The sequence below is a fragment of the Siniperca chuatsi genome, linkage group LG6, assembly GCF_020085105.1.
Source record: "Siniperca chuatsi isolate FFG_IHB_CAS linkage group LG6, ASM2008510v1, whole genome shotgun sequence".
In the NCBI taxonomy this organism is placed as follows: Eukaryota; Metazoa; Chordata; class Actinopteri; order Centrarchiformes; family Sinipercidae; genus Siniperca; species Siniperca chuatsi.
In genome coordinates, this window is record NC_058047.1 from 7590207 (window position 1) to 7618169 (window position 27963).

At 38.2% G+C, this 27963-nt stretch overlaps 2 protein-coding genes across 2 annotated transcripts in view; both read left to right on the forward strand.

The window, feature by feature from the left end:
- Positions 1-1389: 1389 nt before the first annotated feature.
- Positions 1390-10853, forward strand: lg6h1orf210 (linkage group 6 C1orf210 homolog). Its single transcript, XM_044200167.1, has 4 exons — positions 1390-1579; positions 6609-7187; positions 7483-7677; positions 8969-10853. The coding sequence occupies exons 2-4, from the start codon at positions 7130-7132 to the stop codon at positions 9166-9168; spliced, it is 453 nt and encodes a 150-aa protein (XP_044056102.1). The 5' UTR covers positions 1390-1579; positions 6609-7129; the 3' UTR covers positions 9169-10853.
- Positions 10854-12844: 1991 nt separating this feature from the next.
- The window catches only part of ap1m3 (adaptor related protein complex 1 subunit mu 3), a 30636-nt gene continuing 15517 nt past the window's right edge, over positions 12845-27963 (forward strand). The window contains exons 1-5 of the mRNA XM_044199849.1: positions 12845-13073; positions 19426-19582; positions 20322-20389; positions 20720-20850; positions 26137-26284. Of these exons, the coding sequence (XP_044055784.1) occupies positions 13032-13073; positions 19426-19582; positions 20322-20389; positions 20720-20850; positions 26137-26284 (546 nt within the window). The 5' untranslated portion in view covers positions 12845-13031. The remainder of the gene's footprint in view (positions 13074-19425; positions 19583-20321; positions 20390-20719; positions 20851-26136; positions 26285-27963) is intronic.

The window sequence follows — 27963 nt, forward strand, 5'->3', positions numbered from 1 at the left end:
GAAGGGGCTGTGACCTCAGACCCCCACCACTTCACTGAGAGGACAAACTGTAAACATCCCATGGTAGAAAAAGTGGGGAAAGCCCCTTGTCTCCTCCAAAAATCTTATCCAGAATCTACGTAAGGCTCCACCAGTGCCATTAATGACCTTGACCTTGTTTATGTTTGCCTGTTGTTTGTTGTAAATGGACTGACATTAAATATATCCACATCTGTCTAAACAGCTGGTAAAATAGAGCTAAAAGGAAAAGTTAATATTGGACCATTTGCCAGGTGGACACAAACACAACTCCAAATGACTGCTAATGTCACTCTGCATACACTCTGTATGTAAATAAGCAACAAGTGCTAACACGTTAAAAGGTCAGTGGTGTTAACAGCTTATTTCTGCAAGTGGCCAAAAAAATAATTTAATGCATGTTTGATATAAAGATATTCACCTCTATTTTCCTTGTTCTTATCCCAATTCACTTCTATACTTCTGCTGCAATGACCAAATTTCCCCACAATGACTGGTAAAGTTTAAGTTTTGTAATCGATGAACAGGCCTTTCTTAAAGATACGGAGTAGTTAAAGCAAGGCATGACTATAATAGTCCCAACAGTCGGCCTACAGCAAACAGCCCCTAGTATCTATGGTGGGAAACCCCTACTGCTTCTTTCAGCTGATGCTGAGTTATCATTTTACTATCCCAACCCATCCTCGTCCCTGTCATCTGCCCCAAGACATGCAGCTAAAGCATCCTGGAACATATGGAGGGAGGGAGGGAGGGAAGGAGGAAGAGTAAGGGAGGGAGATGTAAAGATGCAGATTGCACTGTCGAGTGGTCAGGAAGTGGCCCTATTGTTTTCAGGGTCACCTTGCTTTTCCTTTCAGAGCCACCAGAGGTCTGTTCTCTCCCCTCAGGCTGTACATCTTAAATAAACAAAACTCCTTGTTGCCACAAACTCTATCTTGTTTGATTTCCTCCCTCATCTGAAAAGGACTGAGAAATGGGTTTACATTTTAGATAAACAAAGCAAGGCATGGTGCCTGGCAGGCATACTAACTAAACTACGCTTACACACACACACACACACACACACTACAAGAAGAGGCAAAAGCCACACAAAGCAGATATCAAACAATATTATTTGATTAACCACTGGAACCGTATCAACACTAACAGAATATCTATTTGCAAAAAAGCAGGTTTGACTGGTTGCTTACAGTTCACTCAGAATGTACACTGGTTGTTATCATTTAAAATATGACATATTGCTCATAAGTCATATTTAACTTCTTCCTGGTTTGGCACTGCTGAGTGACAACATTGCCTCTGACTAGGTCTGCTGTGCCATTGGACAGAGAGGGGCAATAGTAGGCGGGAGGGAGCACACCTTAGTTACAAAGTTACCCATTAACTTGTCCTTATGGGAAGCAGCTTCAGAGCACACCTCGTTCAACCTTTGAACAATATTTCTCCATTTTACAGACAAAGCAAAGGAATATGTAGTTAAGGCTGACGTGAAATGTGAGAGTGGACAGACAGCAGGTGAACTCGCTGAAGCTAAAAGGAAACTACACAGACAGGTGATCAGGTAAGTGGAAAAAACAGCTGGTCTTCTAAAAGTGGGAGCTTTGACAGTCTCGTCTACAGACTGTGTTACATTATGTAAGATCACATGACTGTTTGTTGGGTTATAGCTTATCATGTACACTGATAATGCAATTATTACCAAATAATGTACTAAAATGTAACAATGTTCTTAAAATGTGCTTTGAAAATGAGTTGAAAATGCCCAAAAACATTCTCAGATATATTCATAAGTTTACTTTGGGTTTTGACCAAAAAGTAGGACAGACTGCAGAAGGCATTGCCAGTAAAATCTACTTGACTGACTTATATGAAAACACTGATATAATTCTGAGCACCGCAACAATAGAAATCATCATATAAATTGTTCTACATTGCTGTAGTGTTTGATGAAGGCCATTTGTTCCTAATACAGAAGACACATAGTCAAAGTCTTTTCATTTCAATGACCTGGTAGCTAAACCATTTCCTGCACCTGTTGCATGTTGGCCACTTGCTGTTTTCACCCCAAACAGTAACACATCATTAGCAGCTCACTTTCACTAGATTACATTTGTTCATTATTTTTTCACTCGCTAAGAAGTACACATTCAGTAGTATACTTATAGTATTTATTTAATAAATGTGCTGAAGCTAATCTTTAAATATCAAATATCATAGTTTGTAGTCATGATGCAGGTTATGTAGTGTGTTGTTGTATTAGTCTCATGTTGTGTCCCATTGTGTCACTGCAGTTTCTCTGTTGACACTGCCATTATTCCAGGGCTTAAAGGCAAAAACCAAACATGACATTTTAGGGCACTTCGCTTAAGCTATTATGACCTTGCTTCAATTAAACTTAAAGGGGAAAAAACAAAAGTACAATAGGTTAATCATCATTCAAAGGTGTAGTTTTCATACCAAAATATTTTATGCAGGCTCCGTGAGCTTGATTTACAGTGTGTGAGTTAAATAATCATGCTCATAAACAATGTCTCTGCCAGCTGTTTTATAACTCACTGCGCTATTAGACCTCATGCCATTATCCTCGACAAACAATAGCACAGCCTGACTCCTCCACACATTTTCAAAGCAAGACAAAAATACAGATCTTGGCAGTGGGAAAAGAGGGAAGCTTGCTGCATGTTGCTCTGTGGGTTGTTGGGGAGAGGGTCAACTGAAGGACGGCTTTTTGATTTTCTATGATTATCTTAGCCAGGGAGAGAGATGTTTGCTTAGTCAAGTATGATTTGGGTGATTTGTTATATGAAGCCAATGCATTTTGTGTAAGCAATTATGTAATTCCATTAGGTTTTCTATTCAAATCAAGCTCTTTGTTACATAATCTCAGTGGTGGAAGAGGAACTCAGATCCTTTTGTTAGGGTAAAAATGCTAATACAACAATGTCAAAGTACTCTATTACAAGTTATACTCCAACATTCAAATTTCTACTTATGTGAAAGCACAGACGTATTATCAGTAAAATGTACTGTATGTAAGTATCAAAAGTAGTGATGACTGATATATTATTATGTATTACATTATAGATTGTTTATACTGATGCATCAATGCGTAAGCTAGTTTTAACTGATTTATATACAGTTCACTAGTTTAGTCGAGTGATTCCCAACCTAGGGTTCAGGCCTCCTCCAACGGGTCACAAGAAATCTGAGGGGTCGCTAGAAGATTAATGGGGCAGGAAAGAGGAAAAAAAGTAGGTTCTGCTACACAAATTTGTATTGATTTATTTGTATTTGCTTTTTGGGGGAAATATTGGACCATTGGGGCCTCAAACCATCTAAAAAGCTTATAGGGAAGCTTACAGGCTTATTGGTGACACTGCTAACATAGACATCTGAAACATGACAAGGCGCCCCAAGCAGACTCCGCTTTTTTGTAAGGGGTCACAAGCCAAAACAAAAACACTGGTTTAAAAGTAATAAGTAACTAAAGCTGTCAAATAAATGTAGAGGAGTAAAAAGCACAATATTTACCTCTGAAATGTAATGAAACAGAAGTATAAAGTAGGAGTACAAGTACCTCAAAATTGTACTTAAGGACAGTACTTGAGTAAATGTACTTATTTTCCACCACTGCATAAAATGACATTTCAACCAGCATAATCAAATTTCAAACCATAAAATTGCTTACAGTTCATTTGTCTGTTCAAAGGAATGTGATCACAGTCCATGAGCAGAAAATAATTTTTAATGTTTAATTCAGTTTGATGACAGAAAGAACATTTTACACCCCCAGGTCATCATTAGTGTCTATAAACTGATGCTCGAATCACAATTTGGGGCACTGAAACAAAGAATGACTATGATAAAAGTGACTCCTCTCTTTGAGAATAATATTCAAACAGACTATTGCAGACAAAGATGCAAATGCAGCCTCTTTTACATGCATGTTCATATACATACACAACCAAATGTACAGTAGCAGTGCACAGTTGCACTCTCAAACACTTCTACATCTGACACACATAGATTTCTCACTCCCCGGCTTCTCTCCTAGCTCCCGGTCCTGTGCTACTGTGTAGTATACTGTGTGTATGTTTTGTTGAGCTTTGCCTGTGTGAGGACAGAACAGGAAGAGATAAAGGCAGCCCTGTTGGTGTGTTTACAGCCAACACTGCTGAAGAGAATAGTTGTGGAAGACGAAAAGGAAGAGGCCTAATGGCTGGCGCTAAGCAGCCGGACCCCTCTTGCTGTGAAAAATCACCTCAGAGCCAAGAAAGAGAGAGATACACACATCTTAATCTAGACTGCAAAAGAATGCAACAACCACATATTGGAGAAAATGTGAATGAGATACTAAATGACTTTTACATGTTTTCAAGACTGGGGAGCTATCATTTCAAACATAAGGGTCAAACATAATTGCAGCCTTCTGTTAGCTTAGGAATTTATCCTACTACAAGATTCAAGTGAACGAGAAGAAACGGACTAATGGTCATGTAGGTAGCCTATATTTTAACAGAAAAATCTATGTCAGGCTCATCCCTTCCCATTCAGATCCAAATTAAGCAGATAAAGGTCTAACAGTTGATCAGTGTGAACGAGAAGTCTACATTTGCAATTTAAAAGGCTACATTAGAATAATATCAGGCTATCAGCTTTAATATTTTGAACTTCACTGTTTCATATTAAAAATAAGAGTAACATTTTGGGTTATTATAGTCATATGGTAAATATGGTTATTTGCTTTTTTGCTGAGAGTTAGATGAGATCAATTCCACTCTTATGTCTGCACGGTACATATGAAGTTACAGCCAGCAGCCAGTTAGCTTAGCTTAGCACAAAGACTGGAAGCAGGTGGAACATGGCAACATGATAAAAACATTAGAAAATGATCAGGCAGGGGGAAAACAATCCAACTAATATGTCCTTTAAAGCCATGACCTTAAAGTAAACAATACAGGTCAAAGACGTCAAAAATACAGGTGTTAGAAAGACATGTCAAACATAAACTACAGTTAGTACACAGTAAACTTGTCTGACTGCATTCTCACAGGTCAACTGTAAACACAGGGAGCCAGCCTGTAGACTCATGCATGCAAATTTGCAAACAGCTGTATACAAAGGTATCTTTTGAACACAAGTTTCTATGTATTTGCATTCAGAACATCAAAACACTCATTAACACAGACCATAGCAAGTGAAAGTGAAGAGCACATGAATCCATGATATAGTTCGATGGGGATCATAAAAATATACACTGAAAACCAAGGAAGGACAAAAGAAATGGGAAAATCATGGTTGTTTACAATACAGATTTATGATTAAAGGAATAGTTTGACATAATGGGAAATATGCCTATTTGCTTAAATGAAATAATCAAGACCACTCTCATGTCTGTACGGTAAATGTAAAGCTATAGCCAGCAGCCAGTTAGCTTAGCTTAGCACAAAGACTGGGAAACAGCTAGCTTGGCTCTGTCCAAAGGCAACAAAATCCACCTACCAGCATCTCTAAAGCTCCCTAATTAACATGTAATATCTTGTTTAATTAATCCATACAGAAACTGAAGTGTAAAAACAACAAATCGCTGTTTTATGGAGGGGTTAAGTTTCAGACTTTTTTTTGACTGGGGACAGTTGTCAGGCAACCAGCAGATGCTACGGAAGTTACTGGTTACTTCGGTTTTTGTATGGATTAATCAAACGAGATATAACATGTTAATTAGTGAGCCTTACAGGTGCTCATAGGGGAGTTTTGTTATTTTTTGACAGAGTCAGGCTAGCTGACTAAGCTGCTAAGCTAACCGGCTGCTGGCTCCAGCTTAGAATGGTATTCTCATCTAACACTCGTTAATTAATGTATTTCCCAAAATGTTGAAGTTACACTTCAAAACCTCATGTTGGTCATATTTGATGGCATTTTCTATTTCCATCGCCTTTATATGTTGGCCATGTGTCATGGCAACATGCAAACTTTCAAATTTGTTGTTCTAAACAAATAATATCTGGTATGCTTTCATTTATTGTCCTTTTAGAATCATTAAGTATGTGGCTCCTGTATTGTAGGAAGCTGTGAAGCATACATAGTCAGATTCTTTCACACACACACACACACATTAGTGATTTTACCCGTGTTTTGTGTCAGCTAGACCCATGCAGGACGGTCCTAGAGTATGTGGGACTTCCTGTTTGCGACACACTTTTCCTGTTGTGGATGATATCCTCCTGAGCTCCTGCCAGCTTGTACTCAATTATGACTTCTGGATTTAAAGGATCCAGGCAGCGTCTCCTTTTTATGATGACACTCTCGCTCTTCATACATACTAAGTGAAATATTCAGGTCATTTGATTGTTCATGATCTTTTTGTGTGGCTCAGTTCTGAAATATGCATTTACTGGCACAAAGAGTCAAAAAGAATTCAAAGCCATAATGCACATGGGATATATGGGCATTGTAGTTTACTGATATTCTACATAACTGAACAAGCTGATATGTTTTCTTTTTGCAAGATGCCTTTGTAGGCAAGTGTGTAAAATTACAATATTCATACTGATTTAATTCTCTATTTCTCTTTCACACTTTCTCTAAAGCCTCATTTAACTGCAGCAAGAGGACACTGGCTCATATTTCAACTCATACATATGGTGATAATGCTGCCACCAGCTTTCATTTGTTACTGAACTGATGAGTCCCCTGTCAACCAACCTTGCCACCTAGTGGAGCTCTGACGGTTTTACTCCCTCCTGGTCAACAGATTTCTTCCAGACAACTACCTCCCTCATCTGGGGAGATGCCTGCCCTGCAACGTTTCCCCCAGATCCCATTTATTTTTTACCTGCTGAAGACAATACACCACTAACCAGCTTTGTACATTACCAAACTTCAGTTACAGGAGTTCAAGAGTCTGCTGGATCTTGTAGAAAGAGAAGCTCCCAATTAGCAGGTCACAAAAAACTGACATATGTGTGATATACACCCATGATCCATGGTTTCATGCTAGAGTTAATGGTGCCCCAAAGCAAGAGACAGGTCTCATCCAACAGGAGGCAAACTGAGCCACACAGGAGAAGTCACACCTCAAAAAAGACTGCACAAACAAGAGCAAAGCCAGATGGAACTATCATCAAATAGGACACCCTCTACAGCTACACCAATAGTAACACAAAATGGTAAGAATTCAGTTATATCTGCAATGTCAAACAGAAACGAATCATTTATCCTCAGAAAAATGTGCTCAGAGTCTTGCCAGTTTTAGTTTAAATCAGATTATAGATAAGTTTTGGTAACGACAGCCATCTTAAAACAAGTGATACATGATTAAATGTTTGGAACTGAGCTGAGATTGGGTTTTTAGGTGCTTTCCATAATGACAAGGATGAAAACACCAATTCATGATCAAACCAGGAGGCTGCTTCACAATAAGAACAGATTAAGTAGGATGTGATTAATTTTCCTCTCTTGCAGACACGTTGACAAGCCAGAGTGGGAAATATACCTCTCACAACTGGGAGTTCCTGGTGGCCGTCCTGGTCACAGCCATCTCTGTCTCCATTCTCATCACCATTCTGGCTAAATGCCAGGTGGTTCGGCGTTACCTGGCCAGCTACAGGCACACACGGCTGAGGGAGACAGACACTGTTAACCAGTGCGACCCGTCAGGTTTGTTTTTTTTTACCCATAAAAAAAGACCCCACACAATTGTATTCAGCATTGAAAACAGTGATGCTTCACTGATGATGACCATAAACATTTAGGAGTGATGAACATCTGTCCAAATGCTAAAAAAATATTTGGGAAAACAATAAATGTGATGTCTTTTGTTTTACTATTCAACTTCCTCCTAGTTCACCAAAGCTTTTACATTTGTTTTTTCTAAAAGTCTTCCCCTTTGTTACACAACACGTGTTGCATTTTATGTTTTACTGAGGTAGCACCAATATTAAGTCTGGAATGAATATTAGAATGCAGAAAAAATAAAAACATCAATAAAAAAGCTAAGTGTCCTTGTTGCCATAGTGTGTTTAGCGACTGCTTAAAACTATGCCAATCGATATTTTAAAATAAACAATCAAATGACTAAGTATAATGTGAACGGTGCATTTTAGTGTCTTTCAGCTAATTTCTGCAAAAAAAGCTCTGATAAACTGACTGTAAGCTACTGGCCCAGCACCAAACGGCAGACAGACAAAGTTAGCGACTAGCTGGGTGTGTAAATAAACAATTTTTGCCCTTTATAAGGTGATGTCACACATTTTTTACATGTGACTGTTACCTAAATAAGAGAAATGCACACTAAAAGCTGAATCTGAAACAGGAAGAAACAATACTATTACATTTTATGTCCAAAATCTTTTTTCTTGGGGCGCCCCTGTAGCTCACCAGGTAGAGCACGTGCCATTAAGGCTGAGTCCTTACCGCAGTGGCCTGGGTTTGATTACGACCTGCAGCCCTTTGCTGCATGTCATCCCCTCTTTCTCTCTCTCCCTCTCTTTCTTGTCTTTCTCTGCAGCTTTCACTATCCAAAAACTTTTTTCTTGTGGTTTATACAGTGCAGTCTGAATTTGTCAGAAAAACACTACAATCTCTCATGGTCAAAAGCTAATGAGAAGAATTGAAAAAGATAGAAAATGTGACAGCATCAATGGTGATTTTATTTAAGACACACTCTCTGCTTGTGAGCTGATAAAACAATACTCATTAAAAGCTCATTTGGGAGTAAAATCTCTGTCAAACCTCATCACATAAATCCAGTTCATTAGTCACAGTTAAAGTCGCTTCAGGCTGTACATCAATGTGACATTACAGATTACATCTTTCAATCTCCTATGGGGTTCAGTTTTTTTATTTTTCTAAACACCAACCCTACTGTCAGTTAGAATAACAGGTAGGACTTTAAATGATTGTTGGTCCGACTGCAGTACAACTCTTCTAATTCTATTACTGCTTCCAGAGCTGGAGGTGGAATTTGCCATGCATGGGGGACGTGGAATAAACCCTCACTGTATCCCTCCTGTGAGCGAGGAGGATGATGATGGCTTCATTGAGGACAACTACATCCCGGCCAGTGAGAGAGCGAGGGCTGAAAGAGCAGCGGAGAACATGGAGGACACAATGGAAGAGATGGATGAAATTGAATTTACCATCACTTAGTAGGACTGTCTCTACACCTCCTCGGCTGTATAAACCACCTTGAGACACCAATTCTGCTCCCACCTTTTCTTTATTGTTCTATTGTTGTTGTTGTTTTTTTGAGTAAGTTTCATATTATCAATCATGAAATGGGTACTTGGTAAACATTGGTTAAGTTCAGGAAAGCATAAAACTGTAAATACCAGTGCTCAAGAGCATCGTAATGTTAAGGCAGCACAGCATTGCTTAATGCAAGGTGCATTATTATGACAGTAGCTCTCAATGTGCAATCTGATCATCCACAAAAGAGAATTTCAGAATATACTGACGATACAATTGTAGTACAATAAATATAAGTCATTTTTGTCATGCCTTATTTGTCACTATACTGACAACAGTAACAGTGATAGTCATAATATGTTTCTTAGTTATAAGTGATAATCAAAGGAATCAAATTTTGGCATGTATGAGAGCTGTAAGACCGTGGTGAGGTGTGCTGTAGGTGTGACAGAGGAGTTCAAGGTGGAGGTGGGTCTGCATCAAGGATCGGCTCTGAGCCCCTTCTTGTTTGCTCTGGTGATGGACAGGCTGACAGATGAGGTTAGACAGGAATCTCCATGGACTATGATGTTTGCGGATGACATTGTGATTTCTAGTGAGAATGAAGCTTAGCCGCAGTAAGACAGAATACATGTGCGTCAATGAGAGGGACCCAGGTGAAACGGTGAGGTTACAGGGAGCAGAGGTGAAGAAGGTGCAGGACTTTAAGTACTTAGGGTCAACGGTTCAGAGCAATGGAGACTGTGGAAAAGAGGTGAAGAGGCAAGTGCAAGCAGGTTGGAACACTTGGAAAAGTGTCAGGTGTGTTGTGTGATAAAAGAGTATCAGCAAGAATGAAAGGAAAGGTGTTCAAGACGGTGGTGAGACCAGCGATGTTGTACAGCTTAGAGACAGTGGCACTGAAGAAAAGACAAGAGGCAGAGCTGGAGGTAGCAGAGCTTAAGATGTTGAGGTTCTCTTTGGGAGTGACGAGGATGGACAGGATCAGGAATGAGCAGATCAGAGGGACAGCTCATGTTAGATGTTTCGGAGATAAAGTCAGAGAGGCCAGATTGAGGTGGTTTGGACATGTTCAGAGGAGAGACTGTGAATATACTGGTAGAAGGATGCTGAGGTTGTAGCTGCCAGGCAGGAGGTCTAGAGGAAGACCAAAGAGGAGATTTATGGATGTAGTGAGAGAGGACATGAAATTAATGGGTGTGAGTGAAGAGGATGCAGAGGACAGGGTTAGATGGAGGCACACGATTCGCTGTGGCGACCCCTGAAAGGGAACAGCTGAAAGGAAAAGAAGAAAGGAATCAAATTTTGGCCTGACACAGCAAGGCTTTCTGGGGTTTTTCTTAAAAGAGTGAAAAAGAGATCAAAGGGTCTTCTGTAAATATGAATGTTAACCAATCACATTTGTATCTGTTGACAGTTTTTGGCTGACTTTATTGGTTGATTGATTAGTTGACTTGATAGCACAGGTTATGCAAAATATCTCTGTGTGCTTCAGACCGTTGTGCTGAATGTAAACAGGAACATTTCACTTTGCACTGTCATGTTTTGTTAGCAACACATTAGCAAAGGTGTTGATGCAATATGCATGGATGTATAATATGCTTGGAGACCAATGTGGCCTTTAATTAAAAGCTTTTTCAAATGTTCACATTTTATAGAGTGCTCTGAGTAGCAACTAAGCAACATAAGGACATGGTGATGCTCTACAAAGTAAGAAAGCTTTCAGACAGATCAATAGCTTTACAAGAGTGAAGCAAATTTCAATCTACATCTTTACATTTGTACTGTTACAGCATCACTGTATAGTGATTTTTGCTTTTTTTCAAAAGCCAAGTACAACATGCCTTTCATACATTTCAATGATCTCAGAAAAGGTACAATGACTGCTACATGGAAAATGTAGGCCGACTCAATTATAGTAAAAGCATTAGCCTACTTGTAATTAGTTACTTTCCACCTCACTGCTATTTTTAGAATGGTAGACTGGGGCTGTGCATGAAATCAGTATTCCCCTACTGTAAACTCATCATATGGTTTGGTCAGGAAATTGTAGCCTAAACAGTTTGACCTCAATACAAATCCAGTTGTAACCGAAACAGTGTCACCTGGACTGTCTGCATGGTTCAAGTCTATTTTTAAATCCAAACAATGGATGTAACTTCTGAGAACTACTTTCTCCACCATTTGGTCTTGATTGTCATTTGCCTCTTTGGTCACAAACTGGAATAATCACACTCACCTTTCTTTTTAAACTTTACAACACTGGTATCAACAACAGTAATTAAGCCTGACACTGTGTCTCGAAAAGAAGCCCGCAGCGTTTCAGATCCTCTGAGACCATCCAGCTGACGAGAGCGGTCTGACAGTTCCTGTGTGAAGCTGTCAGGCGAGGCTGCTACCCGGAAACATGGCGCGTCAAGTTCACATAGACGAGCCGGAGCAAAACCGGAACAATAGCGATCACGCTTTCAAAATAAAATTACAGAATTTGAAATAGCAATTCTGAGTGTGTATAATACAAACTAAAACAACTAGGATTATTTTATTAATATAGCCCACCACCTCAGTCTAAAAATACTAAATGGATTATTTCATACTGCTGGATTTATTGACGAATGTCAGTGGTGGGAGAGTTATTTAGACCTGAAGTAAAAGTAGGCCGACCAAATACAACAAAAATAAAAAGATCCATTACAAGTACATGTTCCGCATTCAAGTAAAATTACAGAAGTATTATCAGCAAAATGTAAAAAATTATAATATATAATAATTACTTATTAGGCTATTACTGACAAATTAATAGGTCATTTTTAATTGTCAAAGTTGAATTAATTTGAACTCCTTTACATACTGTTGGGCAGTTGAATCTATAATAATGCATCATATTTTACAACATTATCATGTGTTTTGGCTTAACATTTTATTGTGAAATGTAACTGTCATTCTCAAATAAAAGCAGGTTAGTGGAGTAAAAAGTACAGTATTTTCCTTTGAAATAAAGTAGTGTAATTTACTTAAGTAAAAGTAACAATTAATGCAAAAATACTCCATTACAAGTAAAAGTCCAGCATTTAAAATTTTAGTTTAAAGTACAGACATATTTGCAATAAAATGCGCTTGAAGAATTGAAAGTAGGTCTACCTTTGATGCATTCAAATATAAGCAGTACTCGAATGCTGTTATTGGTCAAGGTGGAGCTCATTTTAACTGCTTTATAGACTGTGTTTTCTACATGACATTAATTTAGCTGACACTTTTATACACAGCGACTTACAATAAGTGCATTCAACCATGTGGAGACAACCCAAAAATTGCAAGTTCATCAACTTCATCAAATATTGAATCTATAACAATGCAATATATTTTTAAATGATCATATATTTTTTTAGGTAAAATCTAATCTGCAAAGTAACATAGCTGTGAAATAAATCCAGTGGCATAGAAAGTAGCCTACAATATTCCCCCTCCCAAAAAGGTAATGTTAGGCTAGTGAGAAGTAAAAAGTAGCATGAAATAAGTAGCATGAAATGGGATTACTCAAGTAAAGTACACGTACCTCAAAAATAACTCAAATACAGTTAGGTACTTTACGCCATTTGTAATTTTAGGTGTATTAAAGTAAAAAAAAATCCCAGCATCAAGCCGCCGGAAGTTGTGTTTCTTGTACTGCAGCTAGCTTGATGTTTCGGTCCGGAAAAGCAGCGAGTCGCAGTGAAACGCGAGGAGAGGAGGAAAGAGGATGATGGGAGCGAATATTATTCCCTTTAAGTGACCCACATATTATCTAGGCTAGTTGTCGTTCTCGGGGATTTTTCTCCACCAAGATGTCGGCGTCGGCGATATTTATCCTCGACCTGAAGGGAAAGGTAAGTTTGTGACGACTTGTTGGGGGGTGGAAGTTGACATCAAGGTTATCAACGAAGCACCTGCTACAAGTAAACGAGTATGTTAGGTTATATAAAGTCCAGGAGTTGAAGGATATTTCAGTTTGTTATTGGTGTAATGTAGCAATTGTACATAATATGCCAGAATATTTACATTTCCTGCAAAGACAGGCTCATTTGTGCGCCCTGTAACCCTCATGTAAGACAGAGCAGTCAGGAAGAGAAGCTCAACTTGCCGAACTCGTTTCTCCAATGTTCAGTTTACACACAGGACTTGTTTTTGTGCAGCGATGCAGCTTTTATTGTATGTGATGTGTCCTGCTTCATAGTTTAAAACTTTAGTTTTTGCAGCCCCAAAAGGTTATCCCACAAAAATGGCAGTGGTTTACTTAATGTGATAGGAGATTTGTGTCTGGACATGAGGTTGACATAGGCCTACATTAAAATTGCATTTTAAGAGGCAAAACCATTTGAGATACTTGTAAGCTTCGTTTGACAGAATATTAACGGCAATAGTTTGATAAATCTTTTATGTCAAATGTCTATTTAAAAAATACAAAAGATCAACTAATCTGCCGATTATTTTCTTGATTAATCAGTCAAAAAAAAGTCAGAAAATAGTAAAAAATGTCCATCACAATTCCCCAGAGCGCAAGGCGATGTCTTCAAATTGCTGGTTTTGTTAGGCCAGCACACAAAACCAGCAATTATTTGAGACGGTGGAACCAGTGATTTTTGTTTGCAAAAACAATTAATCAACTATCAAATTAGTTGTAGATTAATTTTTGACTAATCGTTCCAGTTTAAATAGCATAGTAAATTGAATCTCTTTAAGTTTTGGACTTTTGGTCAGACAAAACAAGCAATTTGAAAAAGTAACCCCTGTAAAATGGGAAATTCTTATGTGCACATTTTCACAATTTCCTTTTTATCAATTTATTGCTCAAAAGATGAATTGAGAAAGTAACTGGCAGTTTAATCAATAATGAAAATAATCCTTAGTTGCAGCCCTAATAGTATCTGGAAATTACTGTATTTTTAAAAAACATCCTCTAAAATGCATTTGAATTTTTAGGTATGTGTGCTGTAGTATGGGATGAATAAAAGAGGACACCGAATTTTTGCTATTTCTTACTTCATCAGGTTTTACATCTAAACCTCACAGGGTTAATTTATTTGAGGGCAAGAAAAGGAATCGCTGAAGAAGCCTTGTATGCTTGACAACACCCATCAGGGAAAAGGATCAGTCCCTCATAGCCTGGATGTCTGATTGTACAGATTAAAGGTTTTCTCCTTCTCTCTTTCCCTATCTATCTGTCTCTGCCCTGGGGCAAGTCAGTAGCTCTTCACCATCAACCCTCTCCCTCCCTCTGTCCTGACCAGGCGAGGTCCTCTGTCCTCTATTACAGCCGTGAAAGCATAAAAATCAGCTGTTGTATTGTAGCTGCAATTAAAAATCCACTAAACTAGAAGGACAGGGTAGAAATATTCAAAATGACCCAATAAATAAAAATGACCGTATAGGCAAGCTCGTAGATATCAACCAACACCAATCATGTACAGGTAGACAGGTCACTCCAGTGTACACATTTCACAGTTGAAAACACAGCTGCTACAGAAACCAGTTTCCACCTCTGCCCTTTATCCCTGCACCCTCAATGTTGTAGCTCCTGGGCACTACACCGCCTGTTGCTGTCTGCAGGGACCAGCTATGTAGACTGAAATGTCAGACTATTGAAATCAGCATGGCATCATTTGTTCCAGTAGAATTTTTAATAAGAGAACACGTTCAAGCAGAAGTTTTGGGTTGTCATGAGTAGCAGCACATTTCATCCCAGTGGTGGTTCCAAAGGAGCTATAGCTTTTAGTTTTTTATTTATCAGGGACAGTGCACATTCATCAACATTAGTGTAAATGTGCCAGAATTAGCCCCAACTGACTCATTTTCATCAGTTTTAACCACACAAGCGGTGTGGCTCTTGGGATGGCCACCACTTTGGTCCAGGCTGCAATATATTAACAACCATTAAATGGCTTGTCATAAAATTTGGTAGACATTTGTGGTGCCATAAATCCCAAATCCGTCACGTAAAAAGTTTAATTTGTCCGATACCTTGATTTATGACCAAATACCCGCAAAACTAAGTGACATTCCCATCAGCCTTATCTGTACTTTGTGTTTAGTGCTAATTACCAAATGTTAGCATGCTAACACGCTAAACTAAGATGATGAACATGGTAAACATCACACTGGCTAAACATCAGCATGTTAGCATTGTCCCTGTGCGCATGTTAGCATGCTGACGTTAGCATTTAGCTCAGTGCACCACTGTGCCTAAGTACAGCCTCACAGAGCGGGTGTTGACTCTTGGTTTTGTTGAACTGGGAATGTTGAGCAACAGTGAACTTGTAGCTGTTTAGAAAAAGAGGCACTGTGAGCATGCACAATGCTAAATGGTTGCAATTGATGGAACAACTCAGTGGCGTCTTTTTGCGTTCTTCAATGTGCCATTATTTCATCTACAAGTGAGCTACTGTTAACTCCTAACAGCCCTGTCACTCTCATCATTATTCTGCAATATATCTTTCTCAGAGTGAATGAAGTTATGCTTTAAGATTTGTGCTGTGATCGTTTTCCAAACTGTTGATGAGTGATGCAAACTGACAATAGCTTTTGTAGAGTTTTTTCTGTTCCTGTTTGTCTTCCGGTGATACACTCCAATGAGGGTTTTGTGGTTGCCATTTGCCTTTAGAGGTCAGCAGCGAGTGGTTCCTATTGATTTCACACTTTGTAAACAGTCACTGATTGCTTTGTGTGTCCCAATAACAAATTTCTGGAATGAGTGATGAGTGGTGATGTTTAAGGCCACCGGTGGTTTTAAGAGAAAAGATTTTGTTGTTGTTTTTGTGAAATTCGAGTAAAACAACAAAAATGGTAATTCTAAACCAGCAATGGATCACCACAGTAAGAAACAGTCCTATACTGCAGTAGAAAATGCCATTTTAAATATGGATATGTAAGTCCTACATAATCTTTCTTTTATACTATTTTATTCTGCCTTTTATAAATGTGTCTCTCTCTATAATATGCCTTATTTTCAACCTGTGTTCATTTTTTACTAATTTTATTTGGTTTTATTCCCTTCTGCCTTTATTCCCTTCTGCCGTCTTTCTATTTGTCTTTGCTGCTAAAACATGTCTTATTTTTATTTCTGTGTAAACCAGTTTGAGCAACTTGTTATATATTAATGTCATGTATGGTTACATTTGTAGGAATGTAATGGAGGGATGTAGATGTAATAATATTTGTAATAACTAGTATTTGTAAATACCAACACAACTTACCAGAGTCATTTTTTTATCAGACAGTATAACGTCTTAACTTAGAAGTAACACATTCACAGTAGAATTTAATGAGACCTGGATTATTAAGTAGCTGCTCTCTGCTTTAGGGCATGAAATATGTTAACTTTTTGTGTAAGGTGTTCTGCCTCTGCTGATTATACGACGCTATCTGATTATCTGTGTTTAACTGACACACATTCGAACTGACTGACATGTTGACTCTTAAATATCCTAAAGGTGAAACATAAGCTATTCTAAATCATCACTGTGCTTGTAGCTGGGACATAATTGTCACAGCTCCCAGCCTTTTACAGTATGTATTGTCAAAGGATGAACCAGCAAGCTGGCAACTCCCCGAACCACTGTGCTGTTGTCCTCATATCCAATTATCAGATGTAGAGTTAGCTGACTGAAACGGCTCTCAAAAAACACGTGGCTGTTTGGCAAAAGAAAGTTAAACACACATCAATATACTGACAATGGGGAGTTAGAAACAGCAGAATGACTAATAGAGCAGTCATTAAGAAACTTGTCACAGCTCGTCATCATAGATGTATTTGATTTAATGTCAGGGAGTTACTGGAATTCAGTGATAATGTTACTTGATGATTCATTGTTGTATTGCAGAAATTAACGTTCTTTACAAATAATTTCTGCCATCTCAAATGTTTCATGTGTGCATTGCTAGCAATGCCAGGGCCCTGATCTAACTGATATATTGGTGGCATTATATTAGTGCCATCAATATGCAGTGTTTTAACCCTTTGCAATGTTCTTTAGGTCGTCATTAAGTGCAGTGTGGGTTGTGGATGAGTGTGTCATTTTTATTTTATCAATGGTGCATTTTAAAAAGAGCTACAACTAATGATTATTGACTAATCATTTAGTCTACAAAATGTCAGAGAATATCAAAAAACCATCACAATTTGTCAAACCCCAAGACAAAGTCGTCAAACTACTTATTTTGTCTGGCCAACAGTCCAAAACCCAGAGAGTTTCCAATGATTTAAAACAGAGAAAAGTAAAAACCAGTAATAATAATGGCAGGTCTAAATTTGCAGTTCAGAACAATTTGCACATTGCTGCTATGTTTTTCTATCAAAGTTTTCTTCCAGAACTACTAAGTGAATTTCTGGATACTTTTCCAGGGGCCTTATTGCAATTCTTTTTGATACAAAGATTTGTCAATACCTCATTCTCTCTCTCTGGTGACCTCTGAACTCTTCGCTCTGTGGTTTCAGTCTCCGCTCACAGAAGCTGAGCAGTGGCCTGTTCATATCCTTTTTCTCCCCCAGATTACTTTACTTTCCTGGCATTTCCTATTTTTTATTACTTATTTCCTCCTGCCTTTGTTGTATATGCCCCTGTGTGACCGCTGCGCAACAGACTCCTCTATTAAAGAAAAGGGGAAGCTTTGTGTGTGTGTGTGTGTCATCTAGATCCCTCAAGCATAGAAGCTTTGATCTCTTCACTTTACTCTGTGTGTCCAGACTCTAGCAGGACTGCTGACTCATCTTGGGGTGTGTGTGTGTGTGTGTGTGTGTGTGTAGAGGGTGTGGTGGTTTCTCAGGGCTAAATGAAATTAATCGTTTCATTTCTGTGAACAATATTGTAGGTTGATTAGAAATGTTGTAACAGTCACAGTTAGTCTAAAAATGTCAAGACGGCACCTGATACTGTTCCTGATACTGATCAGACCTAAAATATGTTGAAAAGAATTTAAGTATATATATTTTTTTTTAAAAGTGCAATTCTATGATATGAACATGGACGTGTCAATTTTGGTAAATGTTATTTTGTCAGCACTTCAAATCCTATCCAATTCTATTGGCAGTGTAAACTTGAGTTTCTGGGTCATTGTTTGGACATGTGTTCTTTTTCTTGTGTGTGTTATTTTCAGTGAATCCACAATGGAGTTTGTTTGTAGAAAGTGATTAAACTGTGTGTTTAGTGAATGTCAGTCTCTTAGATTCAAAGAACGAGGGTGTCTTTTATCGACCCAGCAATTTACATTGACTGTCAACAGTCAAATGGGGAGAAATCCACTTAAGAAAGGCAGAAATATCAAGTTCTCGAGTGACACTAGTCTCAAAAGAACAGAATGGATACAGTCATAAGAGGCTCAGAGGCAATCATAGACGTGTCCATATGTAACTGACTAGGTAGCTAGTAGCTATATTTATAAGCCCACGCCCACCTTTTATTACTAACAGGTTCTTGCTCTTTTTGCAGGGTTGTTGAAAGCCATCAGGAAAATGTAGGAAATCGCTAGCAAAGAAGAAAAGTCAAGATACACTTAAGGGAAAGGGGTTGTATGGAAAATTTCATGCCAATAGTTGTTGAGATACTTTAGTCTGAACCAAAGTGGTGGACCGACCATCAGACTGACATTGCCGTCCATATAGCCATGCTGCTAGTGACAACAGAAGCTGTTTTGTTGGAGACACTGAACAAAATAACTCCTGGAATGGAATCACAAATTAATTTAAGTTAATTAAGTTTTTAACAGTGTAAATTAAGTTTTACATTTTTTCTTCTTTACAGGCACCTCAGTTTTCATTAATGTCTTTTAACTTTTTTAAGAATACTTTTTTTGGCATTTTGCCTTTTATTCCGTAGTTGACAGCAAGGGGGAAGACATGCAACAATCGTCCCTGGCCAGAATTAAACCGGGGATGCTGCGATTGCATTGAACGTGCCTTAGACCACTAGGGCACAGGGACACCGCATATGTTCTAACTTTTAATCAGTATTCATCATCAGATATTCAAGTTAGAAACACAGTCTGCACATTTCCTTGTAAGAGAAAACTGTGTCATTTCCGTCCATGAGGTTAGGGTTTGTAGTTATCCAGTGGTTCTTGAAGCATCTTTAAGCTTGAGTGGTCAGGTTTGGTATCTCAGCCAAAGGCTATAAATATTTAATGACTGGGTAGTGCCTCTATCATAATGTCTGTCTCTATATTGTGTTCTTTACATTATGGATTCAGGTGCTAATCTGCCGTAACTACATGGGGAACATGGACATGAATGAGATTGACCACTTTATGCCCATCCTGATGAAGAGAGAAGAGGAGGCTGAGATGACACCTATGGTCAGCCATGGCTCTTCACACTTCCTGTGGATCAAACACAGCAACCTTTACTGTATCCATTTGAGTTCATGTCTGAATAATGTGCTTTGTTGTGTCTGTTGAAAATGAGCCTTTACTGTAGTAAACTGAATTTGTGAATTCACCAATTTATGATAGTATAGTTTCCCAGAGTAATTGGCATCCGTAATTTCTACTTAAATGTCTCATCAGTCATGGATTTTCATTATCATATCTGCATAGAAGTGAGTAAATATACAATGTAGCGGAGATTTACAGCATCTAATACATATACCTGAATGACCTCTTCCCTTATCTGCCTCCAGTTCCATAGGAAGTCCTGTGCTTCAGGTCTCTGCAGCAGGCAGCTTCTCAGCTTCTGTTTCATCACATCACATTTCACAGCCAGTTGAAAAATTGAACACAGATTCACTATGATGTGTTATGCACTGTATATCCTCTTTTCTTAATGCAAGATTGGGCAAACTTCCTCACACATTATTAATTCAGCATGATATTGCAGTTATGAGTAAGTGGTATTCCCAGTGCACTGCATTAGACAACTGAGCTCTTTTACCTCCCTGTGGCCATGTTCTCAATTGCTCGCAAGTGTGATGCATTCTGCTAACTTTTTATGTCATTGCATTCGTCTCACAACCACCCACATTATCTAAAAGATGTTCACTACATGTCTCCGTCTTGTCCATTTCTGGTTCATAACAATTTGCAGGGTTTTCATCTCAGATACTATGCCTGTCATTTGTACACTTATTTCTTAACAGTCCTTTCTTCAGTGGTGGCAATGACCAAGAAGAATGCCAATGCTGCTCTGGTGTACTCTTTTCTTTATAAAATTATCCAGGTGCGTCTGTTTCATGACACTTTATGTCAAAATCTTTAAAGGGACAGTTCAATCCAAAATCAAATATACATATTTTTCCTCTTACCTGTGGTGCTATTTATCCAACTAGATTGTTTTGGTTTGAGTTGCTGAGTTTTGGTGATATCAGCCGTAGAGATGTCTGCCTTTTTTTAATATAACGGACCTATATGTCACTCGGCTTGTGGTGCCCAAAGCGCCAAAAATACATTTGAAAAACTCAACATTAAAGTACAGCCAAATAACTTGCATATCATATACCTATTATAATATGACGTGTGTCAAACTGCGTCTGCCTGTTTGTGTTTGTAGGTATTTAAGGAGTACTTTAAGGAGCTTGAGGAGGAGAGTATTCGTGACAACTTTGTGACAGTGTACGAGCTGATGGACGAGGTGATGGACTTTGGTTTCCCTCAGACAACTGACAGCAAGATCCTACAAGAGTAAGAAAACTAACACACAACCAGAAACAGTCCTCGAGCCAATAAGATTTGCTGTGTCTGCATGTTCGTGTGTAAGACATAATATAATATGAGTGGTAATCTTGACAAAACTTAAAAACTTGCTGCACTCCAGTCTGATTTTAACATAACCACATTAGCTCAAGTTGTACCTGTATCATCCATCAGGGAACAAAACATGAAAGTTTTTCAGTGAGATAACAGCTTTGAAGTGACCAGCAGAGATGTGAGTAAGAGTACATGATGATTCTGTTTGAAGTGCCATTGGCTTTTTTTGTTGCTTTTCATTCAACAAAGTACAGCTGGTGAAAAAGCTGTAATGAATGGCAGTACTTTATTCAGAGAGTGAAATTAACTGAAGCAGGTACTGTTCTTGGGCTCCACAAGTGTTTTGTGTCATGTTGCGTACACAGGGTTGTTTTGCTTTCTCCCTCCTCTTGGCTCCTCAGAGAGGCATTTGTTTCCAGAGAAAGGCTCAATGTTCACTTTACAGTACCACGGCAACATTGGTTCTGTGTGCACATCATCAGCTTTGCTTCTAATTAATGGTGAACTTAATATTTGAAATGTTCAAATTTGCATGGTACGATATTTACCCTTTTCATGTCTCAAATATGGTTGGGCTTTTTCTGGTAATAGGTGATTGATGTTTAATTTTGTGTGCTGTTTGTGCACCAAGGCTTAGCTGATGTTGCAAGTGTGTGCGTGCGTGTATGTGTACAGTATGTGTGTTCAGTGTCTGAATAGGGCTGTTAATTACCAGGCTCCTATTGGCACTCAAACACAATGACACCGTCAGCTGGACACACTCGAGACTCAGACAGAAAAGCCCTGCTCTTCTCTTCTCCAAGGAGACACACAAAAGTGAAATTTCTCTCTTGTGTGCGCACACACACACGCACAGTACACACACGTTCACTGTGTCTCTGTCTGCAGGCTGTTCCAGTTCTCTGACCTTTTCATGCCCCGTCCACCACAAAAATGCTTTCTTTCTCTTACGTTATAACACCAACTACCTGGTGAAAGTGTAAATGTGTGAATGTGTGGGTGGATGCAAGAGACTGAGCAAGTGAGACTGCAGGGATGCATGTGAATGTGTTCATGTGTGTGTCTTTGTACGAACCGTGTGGGTGTGTGTGTGTGTTTGTTATGATTGCTATTGTTATGCTAATATGTCAGTTTGCTGCCAACCCCCGCTTCCAGATCCTTTCATTAGCATTTCTGAGGAGAATCGGGGCAAAACAGAACAAACGGCAAAGCAACAAAACAACCCAACGTCGACCCCAAGCCCACTTGTCGCCACCTTTCATCTCTCAGCACTTTCAGATTTTGCTATGTGTCAACATGCATTCAAGACCCTCTTGGTGGGAGGAACTGGGACAGAATACTAGATAGAAAATGTTGCCTCAATCCGTCAATCAATCTAAAACTTGTTTATTTAGCACTTTTTGTTGTTCACATTAGGTAGGAAATACAATTGAACTGAAAACAAAACCCTTCATTTAGTGTTTGCATTTTGTATTTGTTCAGTAGGCTTTGATTGGCTTCATGGGTCATGACACTTGGCCTGTGCTCAAACAGTTAACTCAATTTAGAGCTCCTATAATGTGTCAAATGACAATTTGAAAACAATGTAAAAGGGGATGAACCTACAGAGAATTATAATCCAAATCTGCAGCTCCTCTCAGCTTCACAGAGCTTGACATCAAGTTTCAGCTCATTGTTTAGCTGTACGGCCCGCAGCTTTACTGTTTTGGTTCACTCTCACGTTCTCACAGTGTCATTTTCAGCCGCAGTAGGCAGCTGTTTCCAAGGAAAAAGAGTTGGTAGAGATCAAAATCAGAGCTAAAAGACAGTGAGTGTTGGACTTACATTCACCAGATGGCCAGAAACTCTAAACGAAAGATAATGTTGCTCCATAAGTGCTGGATGTGTAAATGTGCGACTGTTTGCTAACAAGTTCACTAAATCAGCTTAACAGGTGATGATATGTTATTCACAACATCTTTCTGATGCAAACAAGTGGCCAAAAAAAAATCAGTTATTGCAGGTTCAAAGAAAAGAAATGAAAAGAAGAAATCAAAAGCAAAAACACAACAATTAGTTATTTGAGTAAAAAAAATCTGATTTAGTCAGTATTTTGAGTTCATATACTTTGAACGATTGAATCAATGACACAAATATACCACTAATATAATAATATTATATATTATTATCAGATCAATTTCCCTGAAAAGTGTAAACTTGTGGTCAAGCCAAGTCAATTTCATTCATATAGTCCAAAATCACAAATCACAGATGTGCCTCAATGGGCTTTACAATCTGTACACCCTCTAACCCTAGACCCTTGATATTTTCTCCTTGTGGTTACAGCACATGTTGGTGTGACTAACTGATTTTTGCAATTTTCTTTACCAGAAGCACAGTGCAATTTGGAAGCTAGTCTGGAGCAAGATAGACACACTAATAATACACTGTTTGACTTGTGCATAACTACATGCAGCCCATCTCTCAAATTAGAAACCACATATGGAACACACATACCATTCCTGTTGCTCTCTTTAGTCAACTGGAAAGGAAAGACCTCATAAATACACATTCACATGAGACATCACAGGTGACATTGGTGCTAAGATTTCATTCCAAAATAAGTACCAAAATTGAACTGTGCCACCTTGTCTACATTAACACAGTTTCTGCTGTGGTACCACTTCACCCACCTTGTTGCAGGCTGATTTTGTTGGGGCTGCAGAATTTCCAAACAGATATAGCCACAAAAAAATTGAATTGTAAATTATGAAATGGGATTATTACAGTGTTTGCTCTACCGCAGGCTTTGCACTTTTTCCTATTTTTTTTGTAAAAGAGGAACTTGAGGACAGCAGATTCATGTGGAACTTTGGGTCAGTAAGTCGTTGACTCTGGGGGGGAAATGGGAGAAAGGGGGAAGAGAGGAGGTCAGCAGAAAGGACACAGACTCAGGGAGGAGACAAAAGATTGCTTCAGAGATAGCGCAGTTTGGATCATTGTTAATCTGTGTCCTTTTATTTGTGTTTAATAAAATATTAGCGCACATTTTGGTTCACGCAATTAATGAAGTTGGATTTAAGCAGATCTAAGGCACATAGCTGCAAAACATCTGTATCCTGTCCTTTTGTGAATATTAGCCTCTTCTCCACAGTAGGTTCAAGTGCAGGTCAACAGCACCAGTTGTGTCTAAGAGTGTCTAAAGCACCATTTGTTTTCTTGAATGCCTTCCCAGGTTACTGTAGAAATCATCTGACAGCCATTTGTAATGACTTAGTAATGACTTTTGGCTGTTTTTCAAATTAAAAAATCATGCACTGTAAATACATTAGATTTATTGTCTGTATTACACAATCCATATTGCAAACATACAGTCAGTTTTCGGGGGGGGCAGGTGTTTGGATAAAAACAGGCCTGGTCACATGTTGTTTATCTGAGTATAGCTCCCTCCTATTCTCATGTCAAGTCATTATGTCTCCTTGGACACAGTCAGAGGATTGTTAAAACAAACTGGTTCCCTAGCTTACTGTGCAGTGAATGAAGGGACCGATGGCTGGATCATGGATCAACAGATTTTTGCTGATAACTATAATGTATAAATAAAGTGATAAACCCAATTAAGTGGGGAAAAAAGGGCATTCTTGATTAATCTAATTATAGCTGCACCAATCAATATTTTATTATACCAATGGATCAAATGAATAGATGTAATGTAAAAATAATTGCTCCCAGCGATGAACCCACAGAGAATTATCGCCAAACTCTACCGTTCCCCTAAGCTCTTTGGAGTGCTTTAACATTTTTCAGCTCATTGTTTTGGTTTTACAGCCTTTACTGTTTTGGGACAGACTTACAGCTCTCATTGGTATGGTTTCCAGGCACAGAAGGCAGCTGTTTTCAGTGAAAAAGCTCTAAAAACCCACAGTATTCTACTTGCACAGCAACAAACGGCTGACAGACAACGTTAGGGACTACCTGGTGAACATAGTGGAGCATTTAGCAGCTAAAGAGACAGATATTTCCCTTGGGAGTTAGTGGAAATAGACAGAGCTAAAAGGAGACTGGATATTGGACATAGTGGATATTTTGCCAGGTGGCCAGAAACACAATTCAAAGTGAATGTTAATGTTGTTCTGTGTATCCTATACTGTACATACCGGTAGGCAACTATTTGCTAACACGTTTACCATATCAACTTTATAAGATGATAATATTTTATGTTGTGTTTACAGCTTGTTGCACTGCTCCCAAGTGGCCAAAAAAAAAAATCCAGGCTTAAGTATTCAAAAAGAAATAGTCAGCTCTTAGCAAAAATAAATACTCATCGTAAGTTGACAGAGCCTGCCACTTGGAGCAAGTATGCATCAGTTTCTTTGCACAACTCTTTATTGACTATGTAAGAATTTGTGCTACCTCTGATTTTTGTTTCACTTTAGTCTGAATACACCACAAGGAAGCTGTTGTATATGTGCATGCATTTGAGTGGAGTTGAAAAGACTTTTTTTAGCAGCAATGCTACTATCTGTGACCTAGACGGTCACTAAATGGCTTGATGAGCATTAAAACATATGTCTATCTTAAACACTACATCTTAATCCAGCTAAACACTGACAGAAGATTTTCCACCATCAACAAAAATGAATTGAGGGAATTTCTTAAAGAAAGGACTCCTAGTAAAGGTTCAACTCTTTGAAGAATCCAAACCTATTAAAGCTGTTCTGGCATCTCCTGGTTGCTCAAAACCCTTTAAGACACTTATTGTATCATGTAAACAAATGCATCAGGTCACATTATTATTTGTGGCCTCATTCAAAATGGGTTTATGTAGATGTAGTTTTTCACGTTGGAATAGCTTATTTATTTTAAATCATGAGGTGTGATTAATACAAAATATAAAAAACATTCTTCAAGGGAGATTGGGTTCATGTTGCAAGAAAAAAAACATATACTGTTTGTTGCCATTTCCTTTTTGTATTTCTTCAAATTAAGAATCTTATTTTGTTGATGAGACTTAAATAACAGTACTCCTCTGTCAGGTGGCAGTCTCTAAAGGGGATTAAGAGATTAAATTATTATTTCACACTTTTAATTCTGTCTCATGCTGAAGCATCTTAATGAGGACTATGACATGTAGTTTAAAAACTATGCTGATGAACATACTTAATGGGTTTTAAGGTGCTCCACTAAGCAGGATTACAGACTGGATTTGGAAACAGTTCTTTCTGCCTTTGTCTCTTTCAGGTACATCACCCAGCAGGGTCATAAATTAGAGGTCGGGGCCCCTCGACCTCCTGCCACCGTCACCAATGCTGTGTCTTGGCGGTCAGAGGGCATCAAGTACAGGAAGAACGAAGTTTTCATGGACGTCATTGAGTCAGTAAATCTACTGGTGAGGACAGTATTTGCTTTGTCCATATCATATCTTACAAATATATATACATTAAGTAAAAATTTACCAAACAAAGAGACAGAAAGAGTTTCATAGATCCCAGATTTGCAATTTTTGATGCTTTATTTTGTATTACACGCATCATCTCTTATCATCCCATCCATGCTATTTACTTAAAAGGTGTATTTTGCTGGTGATGTTAGTAGAAAGTCTGTACAATTTCAGGCTGCTTCCATTCCAGAATGAGGTTTTTGTGGGCACCAATGATCCAGTCACCTTGCTGTTGGTAATCATGCATATCTTGCTACAAATAATGTCTGTGAAGGTTTATCTCATCTTACAAATAAAGCGCTTCATTTACAATCAGATATAATTGTGCAGTTCAGTGAAGTAGATTTTACAGCAGCGTGTTGCAGACTTAATAAAAGTGCACCGTACTGTATATATTAGGTGCAACATGGTTTATCAAAACCATTATCATGGACATTATTCATCCAGTGACCAGCATGGAAACAGTTGGATTGGTCTTAGTCTGAAATAGAGCCTGACTGATGCTGATATTTGAGAGTTACAAAAACTATAACGATATTTCTGCTGATACATGTATACATTTTTTACATAAGCACACATTGTCCACAAATATTTTTGAATCTCCTGTTTTTTTGTTTTTTTTTAAATAATTGTAATAAAGATAAATTCTAAGAAGGAAATTTTACGTTTGAAAAATAAACATTGCTCTGAGGTGTACAAACTAGACACTAACAGTGACAGTGTTTCTTAACTATCTCAAACATATCTTTGGCATTACAATACTTCAATTTCTTATTACTTATCATCTGCCTGATTTATCATTCTAGCTCTAGTCTGATACTGATATAAACTGTATCAGATATGAGGCGAAGTCTTAATTTTTAATACCAAGTATTATACATTTAAGAAATCATTGCCCAATACCCATCAGATAATATGTATGCCATGCAGCCCTAATAAAAGCTGTTAATTGCCTTTAATTTGTTTGGCAAACTTAACAGCATAAGCCTAAAGATTCCATCTGTTTTCCATAATATGTTATTTTCAGCCCGGACAGCACAGATTCATAGCTACAACAGGCAATGTTACACTTACACAATGTTACATTTAAAAATGATGGCTTTTCTTTAACAGTTCTATTGAAAATAGATGGTCCAAGTGCTTCCTTGAGGCTAAGTGGTTGCGTCAGTGCTAAAATTGTCTGTCAAAACCCTGGCATGTTTTGACTCCTCCTTGACAGTTTCCTCTTTCCTTGTATTGAACAGCGAAGGAAACTGTCTCTAATATCAACAATCCTCTGTTCTTTTTCAATATAATATTTTGTGGTATTTATGTTCCTTCATTGTGTGCAGTGAGGAGTGACGTTTTATATTTCAAACGTTAGTCAATAACTTAAGCAGACAAAATACATTAGACTGAATACTCAACAAGTGATGTGACTATACAATATTTTCCACTTTTGATATGATCTCTACTAACTTATGATGATGTAACATCTGTAAAATAGTGAAAAGTCCCCATGTATGGTTTGAAAATGGAATGAATACTATTAATGTAATAATTTGGTGGAAGAGTAAACATTACATTATTATATTAAATACTGATTTTTTTTTTATAAAGGGAGTAGAATTTTTAACTAATGATATAAT

What these genes read in the sequence shown, in the direction of transcription:
- lg6h1orf210 (XM_044200167.1), top strand. Translation starts at nt 7,130, where the DNA reads ATGGAACTATCATCAAATAGGACACCCTCTACAGCTACACCAATAGTA. An exon ending in ACCAATAGTAACACAAAATG is followed by an intron (nt 7,188 to 7,482) that starts GTAAGAATTCAG and finishes CCTCTCTTGCAG; the next exon opens with ACACGTTGACAAGCCAGAGT. An exon ending in TAACCAGTGCGACCCGTCAG is followed by an intron (nt 7,678 to 8,968) that starts GTTTGTTTTTTT and finishes TACTGCTTCCAG; the next exon opens with AGCTGGAGGTGGAATTTGCC.